The sequence below is a fragment of the Macrosteles quadrilineatus genome, unplaced genomic scaffold (genome assembly GCF_028750875.1).
Source record: "Macrosteles quadrilineatus isolate MER2022 unplaced genomic scaffold, UCM_ALF_1.0 Scaffold_2__2_contigs__length_208266976, whole genome shotgun sequence".
NCBI lineage: Eukaryota > Metazoa > Arthropoda > Insecta > Hemiptera > Cicadellidae > Macrosteles > Macrosteles quadrilineatus.
Window position 1 is genome coordinate 17,577,791 of NW_026542595.1, and position 21,280 is coordinate 17,599,070.

A 21,280-nucleotide genomic window follows, 5' to 3' on the forward strand; every position below is an offset into this window, starting at 1 on the left:
ATTAAATCGTCACTTTGAGAGACAGGGTAGCACCAAACATTGGCAAAAAATTACCAAACTCAAGTTATGTTTACCTTCAGTAATGTTCTGTCCACAAGAGAAGTGGATGTTGCTGTAAATACTAGACTCCTCATAGGGGACTCGCGTAGGACTTAATGTTGATGTACTGCTTGGAGGAAATAGAATCCAAAGTTTTCTGTAACAATAATACTGATACTCATTATTTGCTGTAAATAGAAGTCATAAGAAAAAAGTTTTTATAATATCATAGAGTATACACTATCAATATTTATTTTTTTTTAACTAAACTGCTGCTATTATGTTTATTTTAGGTTTTGCTCAAACAAAAGTTATCTATGTAAATAAAATTAGATTTTTGTCTGTACATTGCTCAGAATTATATATTTTTAGGTTATTTTTACGTTTTATACATTAAAGAAGCAGAAACGTGTCTTATCTCTATTTCTGTCTGTCTGTCTGTCTGTAACACTCAAGATGGCATTTTACGCAATCTTCTCCGTGAAAACGAGAGTACCTATCAAAATCCAAGTTATTTTAATGTATTCACTGGATTGGCGAGAGTGTCTTTAGTGATTAAAATATGGCCTCACTACTTTTTAAATAAAATTACGGACGTTCAAAAATGCAGTTTTGTGCGACTTTAGTCAAATTTTTGTTCAATTTTTATCACATAATCGCTATGAAATAACGAACAGCTGTTCGGATCAAGAATATTTTTTCTAGCTGTCACTGATATGTTTACAAATGTTGTTTACAAATACCGCAACCATTTCGAATAACGTTTTGAAAGCAAATCCCAACCAAGTGAGATTAAAAACGTTTTTTCTTACATAACGGATTTAATTAATCGTAAGTGCAATATCATAGTGTATCTGTAAATGAAATTAAATAACTAGGCATCATCCAGGTCAGGAACCAGAAATTCGTTGTGTATAAAATTGTTCTTGAGTTTTGATAACCAGAAAAAAGACCTTGAATCAGTGTTCTATATGGCTGGGACACTTAATGATTGTCGCCAATAGCTTACAAACAAGGTTTCCCCTCATTGACGGCGCTTCAATGGCGATTGTGTAAAGTGTAAAGTAAAAAAATCACAACTGCAGTGGGTGATTGTAATAGAGCTTTACGGATGATGCTAAACTCGCTTTTCCAATGTGTCCCTCTGTTTCTACTCACCGTGTAATGCAATCGCTGGACCATACAGCAAATAGGCCCATAGCCCATCTCTTGGGTACGTACGCCTACCTATTTATTCATCTAACAACCATTTTGACGACGATCCTTGATACCAGTACTTTTCCATAGAATACATGACCTACCTACTTTAAGAGTGGGCAGTAGCAGTCGGCCATATTGGATTGATGCCCCATAAGAACAATGTAATCTTTTGAACCATATAGCGCCGTTATTTTTTAACATAGAACTACGTTTGATGTGTCATTGGAAAGAGAATACAATTCTACAGGGGGTTTGCTTTTTATTTTTTTGATTAAAGAAATATTAAAATAACTATAGCAAAAATACGCTTGTTTAAGTTTACAAATTTGTGGAGGATTTTCTAAAGGAATATTTGAAATTCGAAAAAGCAAACCCCCTACAAAATTTAATTATCTATCGAATAAAGTTTGTTTCAAGAAGATCCGACGTAAACTGTGCACGTGATATGGTTTAAGAAAATGCATGTTTTTGCTGCCCATCGCGGCGGTAATTCGGCGTAGTAGTCTGGCAGTTCTCCGTGAGATAGCAGCACGCTCGCGCATTTGGCGGGAGCTCAAATCAAGTTATTATGGTTCTACATTCATCATGCGCTGCTAATTTTATAGCTTTTTTTATTTAATGTGGAACAAATATTGTTACGAAATTATTGTTATGATTATTGTTGTCATTGTTATAGTTATTGAAAGAAAGGAAATGAACTGGGGACAGTAAGAAATGGTGTGGTGTGGAATACATTTTAAATTTGAATACAAGTATAAAATATGTTGTAAATTTATCAAATACTATTTCTTAGTTCTATACTGATATAAGTACAAAACCAACATGTGTACAATCAATATAAATGATATGCCAGAGCCTTCCTGTCCCACGCAATGATTGGAAACAAGATACAGTTTAGTAGAAATATAAAATCTTTTAATACAATACCGTATATACATTTAAGGCATTAAATTATATTCGTTTCATGTGATAACGGGCAAATTTCATAATTTAACTAATATTTACAGATGAATTTTTGAACGAATTAGTCTGCTGGTATAAAAAATTGTTCTGTTTATAAAATAAAATTTTAAATGCCTAAAATTCAATTACATAATTTATAATTATAAAATCAAACTGTCATAACCTATCCAAACTATAAACTATAACGATAATGAAGAAATCGAATCAAAAAGTTTGTGCATCAGGAGGTTTCGAACCGGTAACCTTTAGAACGTTTCTCCGGTGCGCTAACCACTACACCACCGAGACAAGATGTTATCAGTAGGGAAGGAAATCTCCTAAACCTCTAGGTCGATCACAGCATAGATAGCTACCCCCTCCCACCTTGGCCGACGTCTCGGCCATACACACTGTAACCACAAGACACATTGCACTCGTCGCTCCACCCCTACACCTTGTATTTCTTATTTTCGCAAGTCACGTGATAATGTTGAAAAAACTCGCCAATTCCATCCCAGACATTATTGTGAACTGTGAGGTTATGTTCTAGGCTAGCAACCTATTTGGTCTGCTGTGTCCACAAGTCCAGTGACGTTTAGAGTTCCCTAGTAATAATTCGTAGTGCTACTTACTTACAAATGTAGAAAGTCATTTCGTGTGCTTCTTTTTATTTACGGGTGTGGTATTATAGGAAATAAAAAACGACCGTTGCGAAGAAAGGCGAAAAACAGAGGTGGCGAAAGGTTGGCTGAGTGGAGAGTATTGAGAGATTTTGGTGTTGTGGGAAGTAGAAAAAGAAAACTAAGTAGTGATGTTGAGGAGCTGATTGCTGATGAGGCGATGAGCTGTGGGGAAGAGGATGGAAATTTGTTACCTCTAAAGGCCCGGCGCATATTGAGATGCAGTCGGAGCAGCGCAGCGTGGTGCCGCGCAGGGCAGTGTTTTGTAAACCACATGTTCGCTAGGAAACGCGCATATTATGGCGCAGCGCAGGGCAGGGCAGTGCAGTCCCGCACGTGGACTGCGCGCACTTGTGGTCGAGTCACAAGTGTCTGTGCCGCATTGCTCACCTGCGCCGGGTTTACGCTTTACTAGTGTTTTGTGACGGATCTAGAGGATAATTAAAAGAAATTGTGCATTTTTATCCAGTTTTTACGTTACCAGTCATAGTAAGTGTATAAATAGTAATTACAAGAATGAAATCTGGGAGAAAATAAAATACAAAAAACACTAAACATTGCAAATTTTTTTGCCCTTTCTTTCTTGTTCTCTTGTGAAGAAGTAACAATAAATCTAGATCAGCACCTGAATCTGACTCAAAACTCAAATCCTAATATTTAACAACATACAACAATACACAATAAACTGTATCACTCCTATACGAGAACTGCACGACACTGCTTCCCAATTTGCGATGTCAACTGTGCAACACAGACTTTTTGCCCAATTCCGCCCTGTGCTGTGCTGCACTGCCAGTATCGCCACACAGCTCAATACAATATGCGCCTGGGCTTTATAGACAATTCCACGCTATCATCTGATCCTACTGACTGTTTGGGCAACTGTGATATTACCGGTCGTGGAATAGTTGACATTTGTTATTTAGTTGATCAATTTGTCCAACTAAACATGCGCCTCAATTCGGCTGTTCCCTCAGAAACCTGAAATTGGTTAGTGAAATAAAAAGAGGGCTTAGGAGTGGGTTTGTGTTTGATTGCAACATGTGCCACATCAAACAGACAATATGGAGTGAGCCTGAACCTCGGGGAAATGCAATGTCAATGGACATAAACAGTGCAGCAGTAGCCGGTTCTATTACCAATGGTGGATTTGTCGCCTTAGAACGGCTGCTGTCTGCAATGAATGTTCGTGCCATGAACCGGAAAACGTATGACAAACATGAAGAACTAATTTCGAAAGGTTGGGAGGAAACTTGCCATTTGGACACCAAAAGGTCTAAAAACTGTAAAAATTGATCGGGACGATGACTTTTGGGAAGTAAACATGAAAGAAAAACTTGAAACCTTTTATATGAAATGTTTACTTCCCGAACTTGTAAACTCGCCTCACAATATTCATTTAGGCTAGGCATATTCTATAAATGTTTAAAGTTAATAATTTAACAAAGTTAAATAAAAATAAGTTAATAAGTTAAAAAAAAATATACGAATTACAAAAGGTGTTTTATTGAAACAAATGAACAAACATGCAATGAAATTTAAAAGGCTTAACGTTATAATGAAAGGACTGACAATGGAGTGTGGGGGTTGAAATTAAAATGAAATAGAAGATAAGTTTTATAAGAAATTTTAAGTATTATAAGAAATGTTGATGTCCCAAGTAGCAGAAAAACGAGAAAAAAATTGTTTTAATATCAATGTTAAACTTATATTAAAACTGTTATTAATATGATTATAGTTGACAAACGGCAAAATTTAAAATATTTCAAAAATTGTTTTACAACTATATTGCAACAGTTTTACAACACTTTAAAAACTGTTTTGACAACAATTTTAAAATTGACTTTGCAACAAGTTGAAAATTGTTTTCACATAGGACCAGCCATCCCATGGGCATATCCTAAACACGAAATGAAAGATTTTGTGTGAAATGCATATATATATCAGTTGAGCATTTTGATTAAATAGTTCATTAAAACAAATTTTGAGAACAAACTAGAATCAAAATTATCTTCCCCAGCGGGTCTTGAACCCGGGACCTCCAGACTGTGAATTCCTTACCTTAGCAATGAACTATCTGTGGTGGTTGTTGATAATTTATGTTTTCTATCGGTCAAAGAGGAGCGGACAGTTGCAATGGTTGCAATAAATACTTTTGATACTATGATTATGTTTAGGCCTCAAGTTGTTGAATTGGTTTTCTGGGAGTTGAGGAGGATACCGGTATTTGAATGTAGATGAATTAATTAACATTGCTAATGTTATTATAATTATTAAGATTAATTCATCTTCCCCCCTTAAATTGTTCAACTACAAAAAATTTGCTCAAATAACTGAAAAAAAAAATATTTGCATTATTATTATATGTTAAGCAGGTGTTCCATCACTGTATCTAGTATCACAACTATCACAATTAACGTCATCGGTAACTTATGCACTAAACAGATTGCAAATAACTTCATATTGTGATGTTCTACAAGCCTAGTGTAAGTGTTTCACAAATTGTATGTTTGTCAAGTGTTGTTTTGGTAGGCCTATGCCATCCACCATGATTGTAAAGTTGAACAGTATTTACGTTGGTAAGTTATTTAGAAAACTTGATCTTCAACTAATGTTTCCAACATGTGTTGGATCCGATTTACCATTCATTAATGTAATTACTTAACTTGTTTCATTTTTGAGTAATCTCAGAATTGATAATGTTACATCATGTACATATAACAGATCAATTTAATTAAATATTATTCACCCTGTTTTTGCTTATTTTTCATGAGCATTGTTCCACTATTCAAGAATCTAAAGATAGGTGTGTTCTTTCGTACAACACTTTTTTACTCTTCGCATTTTTGCGCTAAACTTTCTCGTTTAGGAGCTGCATGATACAAAAAGTAGACCGGAAGTCATTTTCATAGGCTGTATCTCCTAAACTAGTGGGTTTATGGAATAGATATCACGAATAAAAAAGTTTTTAAATTGCATGTTCTATCCGAAAACATGATAAACTATAGGGTTTTAATAAGAAATTTCAATTATTGCTTTAGAAAATTTTGTATGATCCTTGTTCCACTTCAAAACTGTTGTTTCAAAACTGATTATTTTCCCATAGCATTCTCTATGATATAAAATTGTAACAGGCTAAATAACCACCCTAGATAAACCCACTAACAACGAAGAGCAGTGAGCAAAATCGAGTGTTCTAAGTAAATAAGCGATGGAAGTGACTTTAGTGCACTCCGTCACTCCGAGCAGGAGCAGGGTGGAATCGCCGTCGAGTCCACTGACACAGTTCGTTCATCGCCAGTGCTAATGCGGCGTTGCCTTACATTGCTTAGCGCCTGGCGAGGGTTCGGCAACACCGCGCCCGCGCCGTGAGTCACTTATCGATCGATACATGCCTGTGACGTCGAGGAGACTGCCACGCACGTAGTTCAACAAATGTCCGCTCCACTCCACGCGCGCTAGTGTGCCATTTTCGGCCATTTCGGGATTTTGTTTTACTGGGACCGGGCTCTTAAGAAATAAAATTACAAATGTCCAAAAACCCAACATTTTGTGATTTTTGTCACATTCAACTGACTACTATAAGATCCCCGTACGTAGAACGGGCACACAGCTAGTCCAAAATAAACTACTTTTTAAACCGAGTTTTTTCTTATGATAATTTGCATTTTTCATTCAAATCATCTTTATAAATAAAATTTATCTGGTAATGCATCATACATTGATTATGGACAATATTATGGTTTCACATCTAGGACTTGATATTAATTATGTTACAGTCTCATAGCTGTCATTCATTGTAAATCATTTGTTGTACAACTATTGTAATACCATCAATTATTGCTTCCTTAATAAAATAATGTTAATTCACATACTCCTCTAGTGTCATAATTTCTCCAAGCTCCCAGTTGCTTAGCAGCCCTTCTGGTTAAGTAAGCAACCACAACATTACTGTCTGTAGACCCGGAACCGATTTACTTTTTCATTTTTATGTCCCCAGAGGCCAAAATGGTAAGACTCTTTTAAGAGTTGTTTGAAAACTTATTAGAAATTTATTTTTAATATATAATATGTAGATTCATTTTACTCATAATTAATTATACTAAATTAAATGTAAATAAACTGGGTAGCGTTCGTAGAGGCGTCCAAAAAATTGAGCGGAGTTACCATAGCATTTTATATTGTCATCACCTTCAGAATCATTTGTATCTAAAATTTTAAATGAAAAATATATTTGTTGAGATATAATCTATCGGCGTGATAAAAATAGTCACATTGTGTATCCCAATGCAGAGAAGTCAAAACCCACTGATATCATTATCTGTCTTTTCAGAGACCTGCATTTATATTAAAGCTTAAGAACTCTGGTGTGGTATTTCAACTTTTTCTAGTACAGGACAGTATAGTTCCAGCTGTTGGTAACCTATGATTCAACCCAACAGTTTTTGCTTCTATCATTTATGTTACTGATAACTTCATAAAGCCTCGTTCTCATAAAGTGTTGTTTGTTGAGTCTTCTGTGACCTAGTGCTGTTATGTGTCATGAAAACAGTTCGTCAGAGACTCATGCAGCTAGCTCAAAGGGATGTGTTAAAATTAAAAAGTTTTAATTTTCTTCTATGGTAATAAAAAAATACCCCCATCACAGCAAACCTGCAGACTAAGCGAATTTCCATTTTCCAAGCTTGATTTCTACTAAAATTTCCCTTAAAATTGTCAGATTTATTTCCTATTTAAATAACATTCATTTTAATGAGTACTTAGGTTTGCTGCTTCAGGGAAGGTTTTGATGTATTTTTTTATTGAAATGTTGATAGCTTAGAATGAAACAAACAAAATTGCCAAATTTGTTTAAAATATATCCATAAACAGGCAAACTACAACAGTTTTTTTATTCTCCGTAAGAATTACATGGGAATTTTTAATTTACAATTTTTTTTAATCATCTCGGTAACCGCTAGGCATACAACAACGCTTCAATGTACAAAGTTATTTCTTTTTTTAAGCTCTACAAAATGGTTTGGAATGAAATTGTGAAATTTTGTGTTTTTTTTTTGTGTTTTTGTGTTCACCATCAAATTCCCCATTAACCCCCGTTCCAACAGCATAGTCCTATCATGCTGGTTCGGGAACTCGTTCAAATAAACGTATGTTTACTTGTTTGTACCAATTTTTTTTTAATCGGAAATTTGTTGCTCGAGTTATCGCGCTAACAGACATACACACACACACGTGATTGACTAATTTCTCTGACTAATAAGAAATTGATTTTTGCTTATTCTCCTTATAATTAAAATTGAGGAACCGAATACGTAGGTTTGCTGCAATGGTAACTGCTAAAAAAGGATTTTTAAAAATTAAAATAGATAATATGAAACAGAACACAAAGTCTGATCCATATAGGTTTACTGAAAATTAATATTAACATTTATGCTTATCCTCCATAAGATTAAAATTTAGTTTATCTCGGCAAAAACCATATATTTATTAGAAAGAATTCGAGTGTTGTGTGGTTAAAGTACGAGCAGGAAAATATTCTTTTGTTTTAGCTGGTGTTTACAGTACTCCTAAATTGTGTTATGACAAAATATTTTTAGAAAAATTTGATGTACTATTGGAAATTTTAAATAGAAATTTTAAAAACATAGTGGTTGTCGGAGATGTGAATATTGATGTGTTGGAGGAATCTAAAAATAAAAAATTGTTGTTTAATGTTTTCAACTCTAACCATATAAAAGCATTGGTGAATTTCCCAACTAGAATTTGCAAAACAAAGAAGAGCGCAATTGATAATGTTTTTACTAATAACAAAATAAAAGTTTCAGGAATAATTACTGAATTGTCTGACCATGATGCTCAGCTGTGTGTAATTACTGATAACAGTATAGTCATTTCAAAAACCCCAAAAATAATTGTAACATACCGTAGGAAATTTATTGATCATAGCATTGCTCAGTTTTGTAAACTCTTAGAAAGTGAAAACTGGATCAATGTGTTTAATGCACCTGTTAATAATAAGTTTGACATTTTCTTTGATATAATTAAGTATGATTTTGATGTTTGTTTTCCTAAGCTTAAAAGTAGATTAACCAGAGGAAATAGTAATTGGATTACAGTTGATATTATAAATAAAAGAATAGATGTTTTAGATTTGAGTAATACTGCTAGGAATGTTAAAGATAAATCATTTCAAAATATTCTGATCAAAAAAAAGAAAGAACTAAAAAAAGAAGTCATTGAAACTAAATGTAATTATTATCATAACTTATTGGAAAAATCACAAAATGTCAGTAAAACTACATGGGATATTGTAAATAGGGAAGTTGGAGCAAATCATAAATCAAGCCATGTTGAAAGTTTAAGCTTACCATATATTAAAGCCAATAAATGCACTGACGTTAAAGATGTCTGTCATCTCTTCAATGATTACTATACAATGATGGTTGAAAATGACATATTACCCAAACTAATATCTTCTACTGGTTCAAAAAATATTATTTCACCCTCCAAAAAATTGATATCAAAATTTTGTCTTTCACCAATTACTTATGAAGAGCTGGGCAAAATTATAACTTCTTTTGATAATAAATTTTCTACTGGCTGGGATGAAATACCAATGCCAATAATTAAACAGGCTCGTCTATATATATTATTACCATTACTACATGTTATAAACTCCTCTTTCATCTCTGGAATTTTCCCCGAAAAACTAAAAAAAATCTAAAATTAAACCTTGCTATAAGAATGGTAGCCCTGAAGAAATGTGTAATTACAGACCTATCTCATTGTTATGCTCATTTTCAAAAATTTTTGAGCGAGTTGTGCATATACAACTTTCAAAATACTTAGAGGAAAATAATTTATTAGATAAGGAACAATATGGTTTTAGAGAAGGAAGGTCTGTGATTGACGCAGGAGTCGATTTCTGCGAATCTATAATTAATTCAATTGATTCAAAGGAAAAAGTAGTTGGAATATTCTTGGACTTAACAAAAGCCTTTGATAGTGTCTCACATGATTTACTTCTTGAAAAACTTAAATATAACGGTGTAAAAGGGAGAACTTGGCGTTGGTCTGAATCTTATCTTACAGGCAGGCAGTATGTCACAATTGATCACATAAATAGCCATAACCAATTAATTACTTACACTTCTTCAACAAAAATTGTTAAGTATGGTGTCCCTCAAGGATCAATTTTGGAGCCCCTATTATTCTTAATTTACTTGACTGACTTCCCCTCATTGATAGAATCTCCCAATCGTGTTTTGTTTATTTGCTGATGACATCAATATAAAAATATCCGGAAATTCAAATTCTAATGTGGAAGTCTCTTCTTTTGTTGAGCTTACCAAATGCAACCAATATTTAAATGAAATCAATTTATTACCGAATCCAATAAAAACTAATTATATGAATTTTTTTTCAACGAGCAAAAATACACCTGATTTTAAAATTTTTATGGATACAACTTTACTAAATGAAGTTAAAACAATAAAATTTCTTGGATTGCATATAGATGATAAATTCAACTGGGACAGTCATGTTGAAAATGTTTGTAATAAAGTCAACTCAGGCATACATGCATTAAGACAGATGTCAAAATTTAGTACTTTAAAAACCTTAAAAATAGTATATCATTCCCTGATTGAATCACACATTTCTTTTGGGTTGTGTCTTTATGGTGGCACATCAAATTTTTGGTGGCACATTAATTTTTCAGCATTCTGGAACTTCAGAAAAAAGCAAAATGCATCATGCTAAAACTAAAATCAAAAGAATCTGCAAAAGAGCACTTTAAAGAAATAGGAATTATGACTATAGTATAGATAGTAACTATAGATAGTAACAATATTCTCTGTAAGTAATCTTAAGTTTAATATTGTGTTTTTATAACTGACTCCATTCTGTACAAAATGTGCAATATGAATAAAGTTATTTTGATTGATTGATTGATTGAAACACTATTGACTGCAAAGTACTCATAGGAAGTAGCAAAGAAGAAAGTATTCTAAAACCCCATGTTAAATTATTACCCTTAGAAACTACATTTTCTTTCAAAATTCAAAGAATCTAGAATAACATTAGACATGCAATGACTATTAACAAGGATAGTACATTTCAAAAATAGCAATTTACCTAGCAAAACCTGTGTTCAGACATGGTCAACTGTAACTTTGAGCCTGAGCCAAGTCAATCAACAATATAAGGAAAGTGTTATGAATTGAACAAAGGCGCAATAAATATTGCAAAATAAAACTACTACCAGCTGGCAATATTGTTTTTAATGACATTTAAAAAAGAATTAAAGTAATAAGACTTGTTTAAATTAAAAAATGTAAATGAAAATATTGTTTCAAACATGTTTTTAATATTTTACAAATTAATCTTATACAGGGTGAGTTTCTACTAAGTGCGTTAATGTTTACCAGTTATTCTACTCACTAAAAGGAATAAAAAATTATAAAAAAAATTTTCCATCCCCACCCGTTATGCTGTAATGGCCGATTATGTGAATTTTTAAAATTACCTGTAGTAGCTTCACTAAAACGAGCATAGAAATTAAGCCAATACACGTACAGCATAATAACTTATAAAAATGAAAAGAGCGTTAAATTTCCTACAAAACCATTGCAACACCTTTAACATACAACCATATTTTCACCGTTGTATGTCTCACATAACATAAAAAAAGAAGTTTCAAAATTAATTCTTTACAACTTCAAAGTGGTTTTACAACTATTAACACTAATGTGATGTTTTGTCAAATTACGTAAAAAACTTTCCAATTTCATGCCCTTTAAAATGATGTAACCCATAAGGTTATTGCTGTATTAAAAGTTCGAAAAATTAGGTCAAAAGCGCGTCAAGGTCAGTTTTTTTGGAATCAAAACATTGAACCAAATGTAATACAGTATAATTTCTTTGCTATCTTATAATCAGTTGACATCTGATCAGCTGGGTGTTAAACTTTGTTTACAAAACAAGCTGATTTCAATTGTTGGCTTGTAAACATTCAAATTATTAACTATTTCATTATTTTATAATTATATGACAAAAATTCAGAATAAATTTGATAAAAATCGAGGTGTAATACATTTGTACAAATAAACAAAATGAATCCTGTAGAGTCTGATTTCTGGATTTTTAATCAAAGTAAGTTTTCTAAATGTCCACCATTTTTGCTCTAATACATATAGTCATAAATATGGTCTTTTCCGAAAGTTTCTCACTGTTAGATGCCTTTAATTTTAGCTTCTCTTGAAGAAGGTTCGAAGCTTAAGTCCGATTTCTTAGCTCATCCGCTGTTTGAACTAGTGTTCGGTAATTTTCCGGTTTGAGGTAACCTCAAGCGTAGTAGTCCATTGGAGTCTGGTGACTGTGGTGGCCAAGCAATTGATTCGCCTCTTCCAATCCACATTGGGAAAGTATTTCCAATGTAAATTCGCACACCATTATTGAAGTGGGGAAGTGCACCATATGCTTGCTTAACTATTCGCTGACGTACATCCAACGGGACGTCTTCAATGAGCCTTGGTAGAGTATCAGTAAGGACGTTCAGATACTGACAGCAGTTTAATGAATATGGAAGATCAATGAAAGGGCCAACTAACTGATTTTAGAGTAATCTATTCACTTTAAATCTTGTTTGGTTTCGACACTGGTGTATCACATGTGGGTTTTCTGTAGCATAGTGATGTCCATTATGGATGGTGTAAATACAATCCCGAGTAAACTTAGACTCGTCTGTCCACAAAATCGACTTGAGGAAGTCACGATGATCAAGTCAACTAACAGAGCGACATACCTGAAGTCTCTGTAGACAATCTCTTGGTTCAATAATCTGTGCTCGTGTAAAATGGTAGGGATGCAATTTTTCCTTTCTCAATAGCTGAGAAATACCTAAGTCACGAGAAACGGTCCTTGTTCTTGTCAGTGGACCGTCCTCAAACCACCCCAACACATCTGACACAGCTTTCTTAACACATACACAATCTTGTATCACGTTCCCAACAGAATGATGTTTAGTGCCCATGGAAACTTGTATGGACACTAATGAATATTCATTCATTTGAAAGACACCTATTAGAAAACTGACGACTGTATTCACGTCAGATTACAGCCGCATTTGAGAACAGAACCCGGAAATAAAATCATACCAAGACACTTTGTTGGTGAACACCGACATAGCACTAAACAATTATAATATTTACCAAGTATGTTCATGAAATAGTTAATAATATGAATGTTTACAAGCCAACAATTGAAATCAGCTGGTTTTGTAAACAAAGTTTAACACCCAGCTGATCAGATGTCAGCTGATTATAAGATAGCAAAGAAATTAACAGATACTGTATTACGTTTGGTTCAATGTTTTGATTCCGAAAACTCTGACCTTGACGCGGCTTTGACCTAATTTTTCGAACTTTTAATACAGCAATAACCTTATGAGTTACATCATTTTAAAGGGCATGAAGTGGGAAAGTTTTTTAAGTAATTTGAGAAAACATCACATTAGTGTTAATAGTTGTAAAACCACTTTGAAGTTGTAAATAATTAATTTTGAAACTTCTTTTTTTATGTTATGTGAGACGTACAACTGTGAAAATATGGTTGTATGTTAAAGGTGTTGCAATGGTTTTGTAGGAAATTTAACGCTCTTTTCATTGGAATAAGTTATTATGCTGTACATGTATTGGCTTAATTTCTATGCTCGTTTTAGTGAAGCTACTACAGGTAATTTTAAAAATTCACATAATCGGCCATTACAGCATAACGGGTGGGGATGGAAAATTTTTGTTTGTCATTTTTTGTTCCTTTTATTGAGTAGAATAACTGGTAAAAATTAACGCACTTAGTAGAAACTCACCCTGTATACTAAAAAACTTTTACAAAACTTATGACAGCTAGCCTGGTCAGGCTAATAGTATGGTCATACTACTGGACCGAATTACACACAGTTGGTACCAAATGAAAGATATTTTTCTGTAGATGTGCAGAATCCCTTTATAAATTAAAAGGCTTAATCCAATTAAAAGGGTTCTTCCAAGATGGCCGCCGTGAGGCCCTCAAATCTACAAGATGACTGCAAATTCGTTGATTTATAGTTCAGGATTGGCCGATTTCCACGAAAATTGGTAAACACGTCATGTAGAACTATATTTCCAACCTGGAATATGAAAACCAGGCAGACAACATAACCCAAAGATGGATTTTGGGGTTGTTATGTGCTAAAAAAATAAGGTTTTGTTCCTCAAATAAAGGTTGTTCAAATATTTTGTACAACGTTTATTATAATTACAAATTTATTTGTTCACCATTAGATTCTGCACGAAAAAAAACAAACAATTTAGTATATTGAGTCTTTGTTCTGTTCCAATTTGTTACAGATTTATTGATATATTGAATTAATAACTTTAGTATGGTTTCTTGCCGAGATAAACTAAATTTTAATCTTATGGAGGATAAGCATAAATGTTAATATTAATTTTCAGTAAACCTATATGGATCAGACTTTGTGTTCTGTTTCATATTATCTGTTTTAATTTTTAAAAATCCTTTTTTGGCAGTTACCATTGCAGCAAACCTACGTATTCGGTTCCTCAATTTTAATTATAAGGAGATTAAGCAAAAATCAATTTCTTATTAGTCAGAGAAATATAGAATATAACCTTTAAAACATTCCAAGAAAACGTTTTATGGTTTTATGTTGTAGTGTTGGGTGTGCAGAAGCGTATTTTCCCAAAATTGTACAAATTTTGAAAAAAAGATACAATATGCATTTTCTATGCACAATTTTCTAAATATTGACTTGGGACCAACACCGATATTTATTGGGTGGTCATTACTTCATTTCGATGGGGAACATGTTTTTGGCTGTCATTTTGGATCCACCATATTGGATATCAACCTTTTTTGTTGTAATGACAGTGTTGTGACACATTATTATAAACTAGATTTTCACCCTCATTCCATTGCCGAAATCTGTTTTTAAATGCCTTTTTTTAGTTTTAAACATTTTGTACTTTGAGCATGGTTTTAAGATTATTTTCCTTATATCTTCAGTTTGTATTAACGCTTGCAGTTGATTCTTAAATATTTAATGATGTAATGGCTTTCATTTGAGCTATTAATCATTAAAATCAGACAAGTTAGAGACGAGCTACCAACCCCAACAAAATAATAAATTTAACTTTTTAGAAATCAGTTTTTATGAAAAGATTTATATCTCGAGTTCTTAATACGTCACCAAGTTCTTTCTGGTCTCAAATTACTCAGTCAAGAATTAGGTTTTAATTTTATTAGTCACTAAATCAAATCTGACTAATTAAAAATGAGTCATGCACCTTAATTTAATATTAAATTATTTGTATTTTGAAATTTGTCTTTAGTTAAGTACGTATTTCCCAATTCTAATAATTTCCAATAAATAATCCATAGCTAATGTGAAAGTCAGTACTTTGACGAATAGTTTAAGATTATAAAGAGTTTTGGTAGTTTTTTTGATTTGGGGGTATATGTCTTAAACTAAAGACAAATCTCGAAAAACAATTTACCGGTACTGATAAATAAGACGGACCCATTTTAAATTTGTCACATATTATTTAGTGATTTAAAAAGCGGTGATTTGGTGTCAAAATATTTGGCCTAATTTGTAGTTTTGCATTAAGTTTTTAGAATTTAAAAGTTCCTACCCTTAAGGGCTTGAGACCCTTTCAAAGGTTGGGTTTTCACCATAAGAATTACATTGAACAAATGTAAAAACAAAAACAGCTGTGTATAAAAAGAAACTCACCAGCTTCTTGGGAGTAAATATTGATGTTTGTAATATTCAGGAGGTTATAGACCAATCTAAACAACTAATCAGTATTTTTGGAATAACAGAAAACAGGAGGTTAAGAGGAATTCTTTATACGTATGAGAAGAGTAGAAGAGAGGCCTGGTCTAACAGTAAGGAATCCAGATACACAATCACTTGGAGGGATGAATAATTTTTACCAGTTCTGCTATGCAACTTATTTTACAAGTAAAAAAATCATGAAGAATATACAAAAAATCATGTTGTCACAGTGGTAAAGAAAACCTACCTAATGTCAGATCAAATGAATACATGCAAGATATTTTTACTGGTAACAGCTATAAGTCGGGAAACATTTGTATAAAACACTAAAAAATAAGGCCGCCTTCTAAAATATGATGAAATATTTTTACAATAAAAGTTTATTATTTCAATCCGTTATTACTAGAGTGAGTATTTCAATTAGTTACATAAGCTTTGAGTCTTTTAAACTTATTAAAATTGAAAATTATAACTGTTATTACTGCAGTTTTAAATAACGCCTGTATAATAACGGTACTTGACAATTGCTCCATTTCAAGCAACAGGCACATTAGTTTAAAATAATGTATAATCAAAGAGCTAGTAATTGGTCGTTTGCCAGTGGAGAAGCTACGCCCAGTTGTTAGCTCTTTGCCAGTTCTAGGGTCAAAAAGTAGTTTGAATATAATATGTTTTTTAAATGCTATAAAATACTTTAATATTATTTTAAAGATTTCCTTATTATTTCCTTTAGAAAACCTCACCTCAAAACTTTGTTATGAATACGGTACTTAAATGATTTACTTGTAGATGGCACTATTAAAGAACAAGTTGCAAAAAATATCGTCATTGAAAATAAAACAATTGTAAGACAACGGTTAGATAACTGAATCGGCTGTAAACAGCACTGCAGCACCTAAGGTTTTTTTTGTGTTTTAGCAAATTTCCCATATAGGGAATAAGCTATATTATTGTAGGTCTCATGGTAAGACCTAGACCCGGGACCGATTTACTTTTTCATTTTGAGGTCCCTAGAGGCCAAAAACACCCTCCATTCAAATTCATATATATATACTAGCAGAGTACCTGTCCTTCGTACGGGGTTGGCGTATAAGTATAAATAGCATATTGCAGGTTGTGTAGTTGAAACAGCTGAGAAAACTATTTTATGCCTTTTAAATATGAATGAATACTCATAAGGTTAACATGGGAAACTCCAGAGCCCGAAAGGACTTTTGAGATAAGAATGTGTCTATATGTTAATCGGAAATGTGAGCTATCATCACACTAAATTTCAGCCTAATCCGACCAGTATTTTTCGCATTTACTTGTCACAAACATCTATCCATCCATACATCCAAACTTTCTCACTTATAATATTAGTAGGATATATATATATATATATTTATTTATTTATATATATATATATGTGTGTGTGTGTGTGTCTGTGTGTGTGTCCGTTAGCACGATAACTTGAGCAACAAATATCCGATAAAAAAAAAATTGGTACAACCAAGTAAACCTACGTTTATTTGAACGAGTTCCCGAACCAGCATGATAGGACTATGCTGTGGGAACGGGGGTTAATAGGGAATTTGATGGTGTAAAAATTTGATTTTCCCATTTTTTACACTAAAAACACAAAATTTCACAATTTCATTCCAAACCATTTTGTAGAGCTTAAAAAAAGAAATAACTTTGTACATTGAAGCGTTGTTGTATGCCTAGCGATTACCGAGAGGATTTTAAAAAAAATTGTAAATTAAAAATTCCCATGTAATTCTTACGGAGAATAAAAAACTGTTGTAGTTTGCCTGTTTATGGATATATTTTAAACAAATTTGGCAATTTTGTTTGTTTCATTCTAAGCTATCAACATTTCAATAAAAAAATACATCAAAACCTTCCCTGAAGCAGCAAACCTAAGTACTCATTAAAATGAATGTTATTTAAATAGGAAATAAATCTGACAATTTTAAGGGAAATTTTAGTAGAAATCAAGCTTGGAAAATGGAAATTCGCTTAGTCTGCAGGTTTGCTGTGATGGGGTATTTTTTTATTACCATAGAAGACAATTAAAACTTTTTAATTTTAACACATCCCTTTGAGCTAGCTGCATGAGTCTCTGACGAACTGTTTTCATGACACATAACAGCACTAGGTCACAGAAGACTCAACAAACAACACTTTATGAGAACGAGGCTTTATGAAGTTATCAGTAACATAAATGATAGAAGCAAAAACTGTTGGGTTGAATCATAGGTTACCAACAGCTGGAACTATACTGTCTTGTACTAGAAAAAGTTGAAATACCACACCAGAGTTCTTAAGCTTTAATATAAATGCAGGTCTCTGAAAAGACAGATAATGATATCAGTGGGTTTTGACTTCTCTGCATTGGGATACACAATGTGACTATTTTTATCACGCCGATAGATTATATCTCAACAAATATATTTTTCATTTAAAATTTTAGATACAAATGATTCTGAAGGTGATGACAATATAAAATGCTATGGTAACTCCGCTCAATTTTTGGACGCCTCTACGAACGCTACCCAGTTTATTTACATTTAATTTAGTATAATTAATTATGAGTAAAATGTATCTACATATTATATATTAAAAATAAATTTCTAATAAGTTTTCAAACAACTCTTGAGTCTTACCATTTTGGCCTCTGGGGACATAAAAATGAAAAAGTAAATCGGTTCCGGGTCTACAGACAGTAATGTTGTGGTTGCTTACTTAACCAGGAGGGCTGCTAAGCAACTGGGAGCTTGGAGAAATTATGACACTAGAGGAGTATGTGAATTTATTTTATTAAGGAAGCAATAGTTGATGGTATTACAATAGTTGTACAACAAATGATTTACAATGAATGACAGCTATGAGACTGTAACATAATTAATACTCAAAAGGGACTTTGTAAGAGAGAGAGAGATAGCGAGAGATAATCAGTGGCGTAACAGAAGGGCCCGCAGTGCCCGCGATGCGGGGGGGCCCGGGAGCTGAGGGGGCCCGCGAACCGGTGAGTGGGAAACGGCGAGCAGACGAGCCCGTGAGACGAATGGAGGCCGAAAAATTGGAGTTCATTCTTTATTTAAATGTATTATAAATCATTCAATAATTGTATTGAACAAGTAATAACATTGATGTTATTAATAATATGTTGTTATCAGTTATCGTTTAATTTCGTTAGGCCTCTTCAGTGATAACGAACTAGGGTAACAAATTTAAAGTGTTATAACGTGGGTTTTTGATTATTATGCAATCTTACTTTCGTCACCGAGAAATATTTTACTTCTCGGTGATTTCGTACACTGCTTATGTCGTCTGCAAACATTTTGTTACTTTGGAGCCTGTAGTCATGAACGTTGGATGGGGCTTTTAATATTGTATTATTTTACATTTTAGTTTTGTCCTAATATTGATTGTATTTTGTTAAATACAATATACTGGTACTCTGCTGACTGTGTTTGTTAGCCCATATCTTATTTTAACTCACAATTAACCAATACTAAAGACATTTGTTGTAAGATAAACACTTACAACATAATAAGACGCTTGAAATCCATACAAAGATAAAATAAAAAATGCAATAGGCTATTTTAGCCTGTGATAAAAGTACGTTAATCTATTAAATTAACCAGCTTTTAGTGTATGAGATAATTATAACCAAAGATTAAACTATCCTAATAAATTAACACTTTCTCATCCTTCATTCATATTTGGGTTAAATACGCACATAGTGGCGTCCCCATCTTAAATAATTGATTGATTGCCTTTAATACTTTACTTTGAAATGGTGACCATACCAATGTAGCTATTTTAAGCCAATAATTAATGGAGATGAGTGTAGGATGAGTGGCCCAACCTTTTAGTTTTGAAAGGGACTAAGGCCGACATATTCCTTAGACACAGATGTTAATTAATGCCAATACATCTAAAGGCAACTAAGGGGCCTAAGGGGGTTAATAGGGGAATTCGAACCACATTTTTGCCTTGTAATTAATAAATTATTCTAATTATCAGGGTAATAAAAAATGATAACATGTGTGATAAATTAAATGTAAAATGTTTAACCTCCTTGATACAGTACATTCTGATAGACGATGGAAAAAAAGGGTTTTTTAAATTTGATTTCAAAACTATTTACAATCACTAATATTGATATAATGATGAAGTGATGTAACACTTTTATTAAACCACGACTGAAATACTTAATACATCCTTTTATGGAACATAGCCCATAACTTAATATTTAAATTTTTAATTTAAGATTTTTTTCATAATTTATTTACCACTCTTTTTATGATTAATCTGTTTGATCATTGTATCGGTGGTCCAAAAATAACTCTGGGGGGAGGGGGTGGGCGTTTGATTATGTTGTATCGGTGGTCTAAAAATAACTCATGAGAGGGGGGCCCAAAAAATAAGTTTGCAGGGGGGCCCGTACAAATTTGTTACGCCACTGGAGATAATGATAGAACTCACATAAGACGGACAGCATACTAGGCGACCTGGCCTCGAGAGTGGAATGATAGCACCGGAAAAGGAGTCCCTTTATATAAACCACGAGTAGCATCAGTGGCCATCTCCCAACTGCAAGCCACATTAGGTCCATGAATAGATCAATTGGGAAGCTCGATGATTCAAAGGAAAGTTACAAAGAATAATAGAATGCTTTACACTGGACCGTTAGACTACGATAGTGAGGGTTTACCCTAGTCTGAATAGGGGAGGCTTGGTGAATGGCGTCGGGGCTACAATGACCGAAGGGGAGGTGCTTTACAACTGTGCCCAAAGGGTGAGGCCCAAAGGGAAGATCTGAATGGACCGGTGTCCATGTTAGAGTTGTTGTGACCTACCCCAACGAGGGTAGGCAACCATCAGCCTACCAGTGAATACCCCGGGTCGCGTGTACGTCAATCCTTTGTTGGCACGGGTTACAGTAACCTTTATTTAAGGGTTTAAATACACAAATGGATATTGTAATAAAAGTAACATCTGTGTGGCAGATGTTCTAACGGTTTCTAGTGATTGCCGCGAGATTAACAGTTGTTGGGATTTCAATGCCAACAGTAATAACTACTTCCCTATAGGGAAATTCGCTAAAATTAGGAACCTTAAGATTTAATCATTGAATTCTTTTATTATGAGAACTATTGATTAAAATATGTCTTGAGACCATTCAGATCCCTGTTCTGGCTCTTAACCTTTTAATTTTGAAGGTATTTCTTAAAACACATTTATTTAACATACCTTCCATGAACTTGGGCAACAATATTGCAACCATATGAGTCCATATGACAAGGGGTATAGGCACCTTCAGTTCCAATCCAAATTGTCGAATCCTTCCCACTTTTATCTGGTAGTCCAACATCAGCCCATGACAATGACTGTGAAATAAAATATTTAAAACACATTTTAACCACTAAACCGCTTTCTAAACTATTTCTAGTTTTTCTTTAACATTGTAAAAATTATAATTTGATTATATTGCATCTAACTGCGGCTCAAGACTTGATATTTGGGGGTGGGGGGCTAGCAGGGTTGGAGTGACACTTAGGGTGGGGGGCAGGGGTCTCTTTTCAGACAA

General features: G+C 33.4%; 1 protein-coding gene across 4 annotated transcripts in view; it reads right to left on the minus strand.

The window, feature by feature from the left end:
- The window catches only part of LOC128985676 (HSPB1-associated protein 1), a 74,825-nt gene that overhangs the window by 17,863 nt on the left and 35,682 nt on the right, over positions 1–21,280 (minus strand). For all 4 annotated transcript variants that reach the window (XM_054405443.1, XM_054405444.1, XM_054405445.1 and 1 more), the window contains 2 exons: positions 20,944–21,080; positions 75–196 (listed from right to left, as the gene is read on the minus strand). In XM_054405443.1, coding sequence (XP_054261418.1) covers positions 75–196; positions 20,944–21,080 — 259 coding nt within the window. The remainder of the gene's footprint in view (positions 1–74; positions 197–20,943; positions 21,081–21,280) is intronic.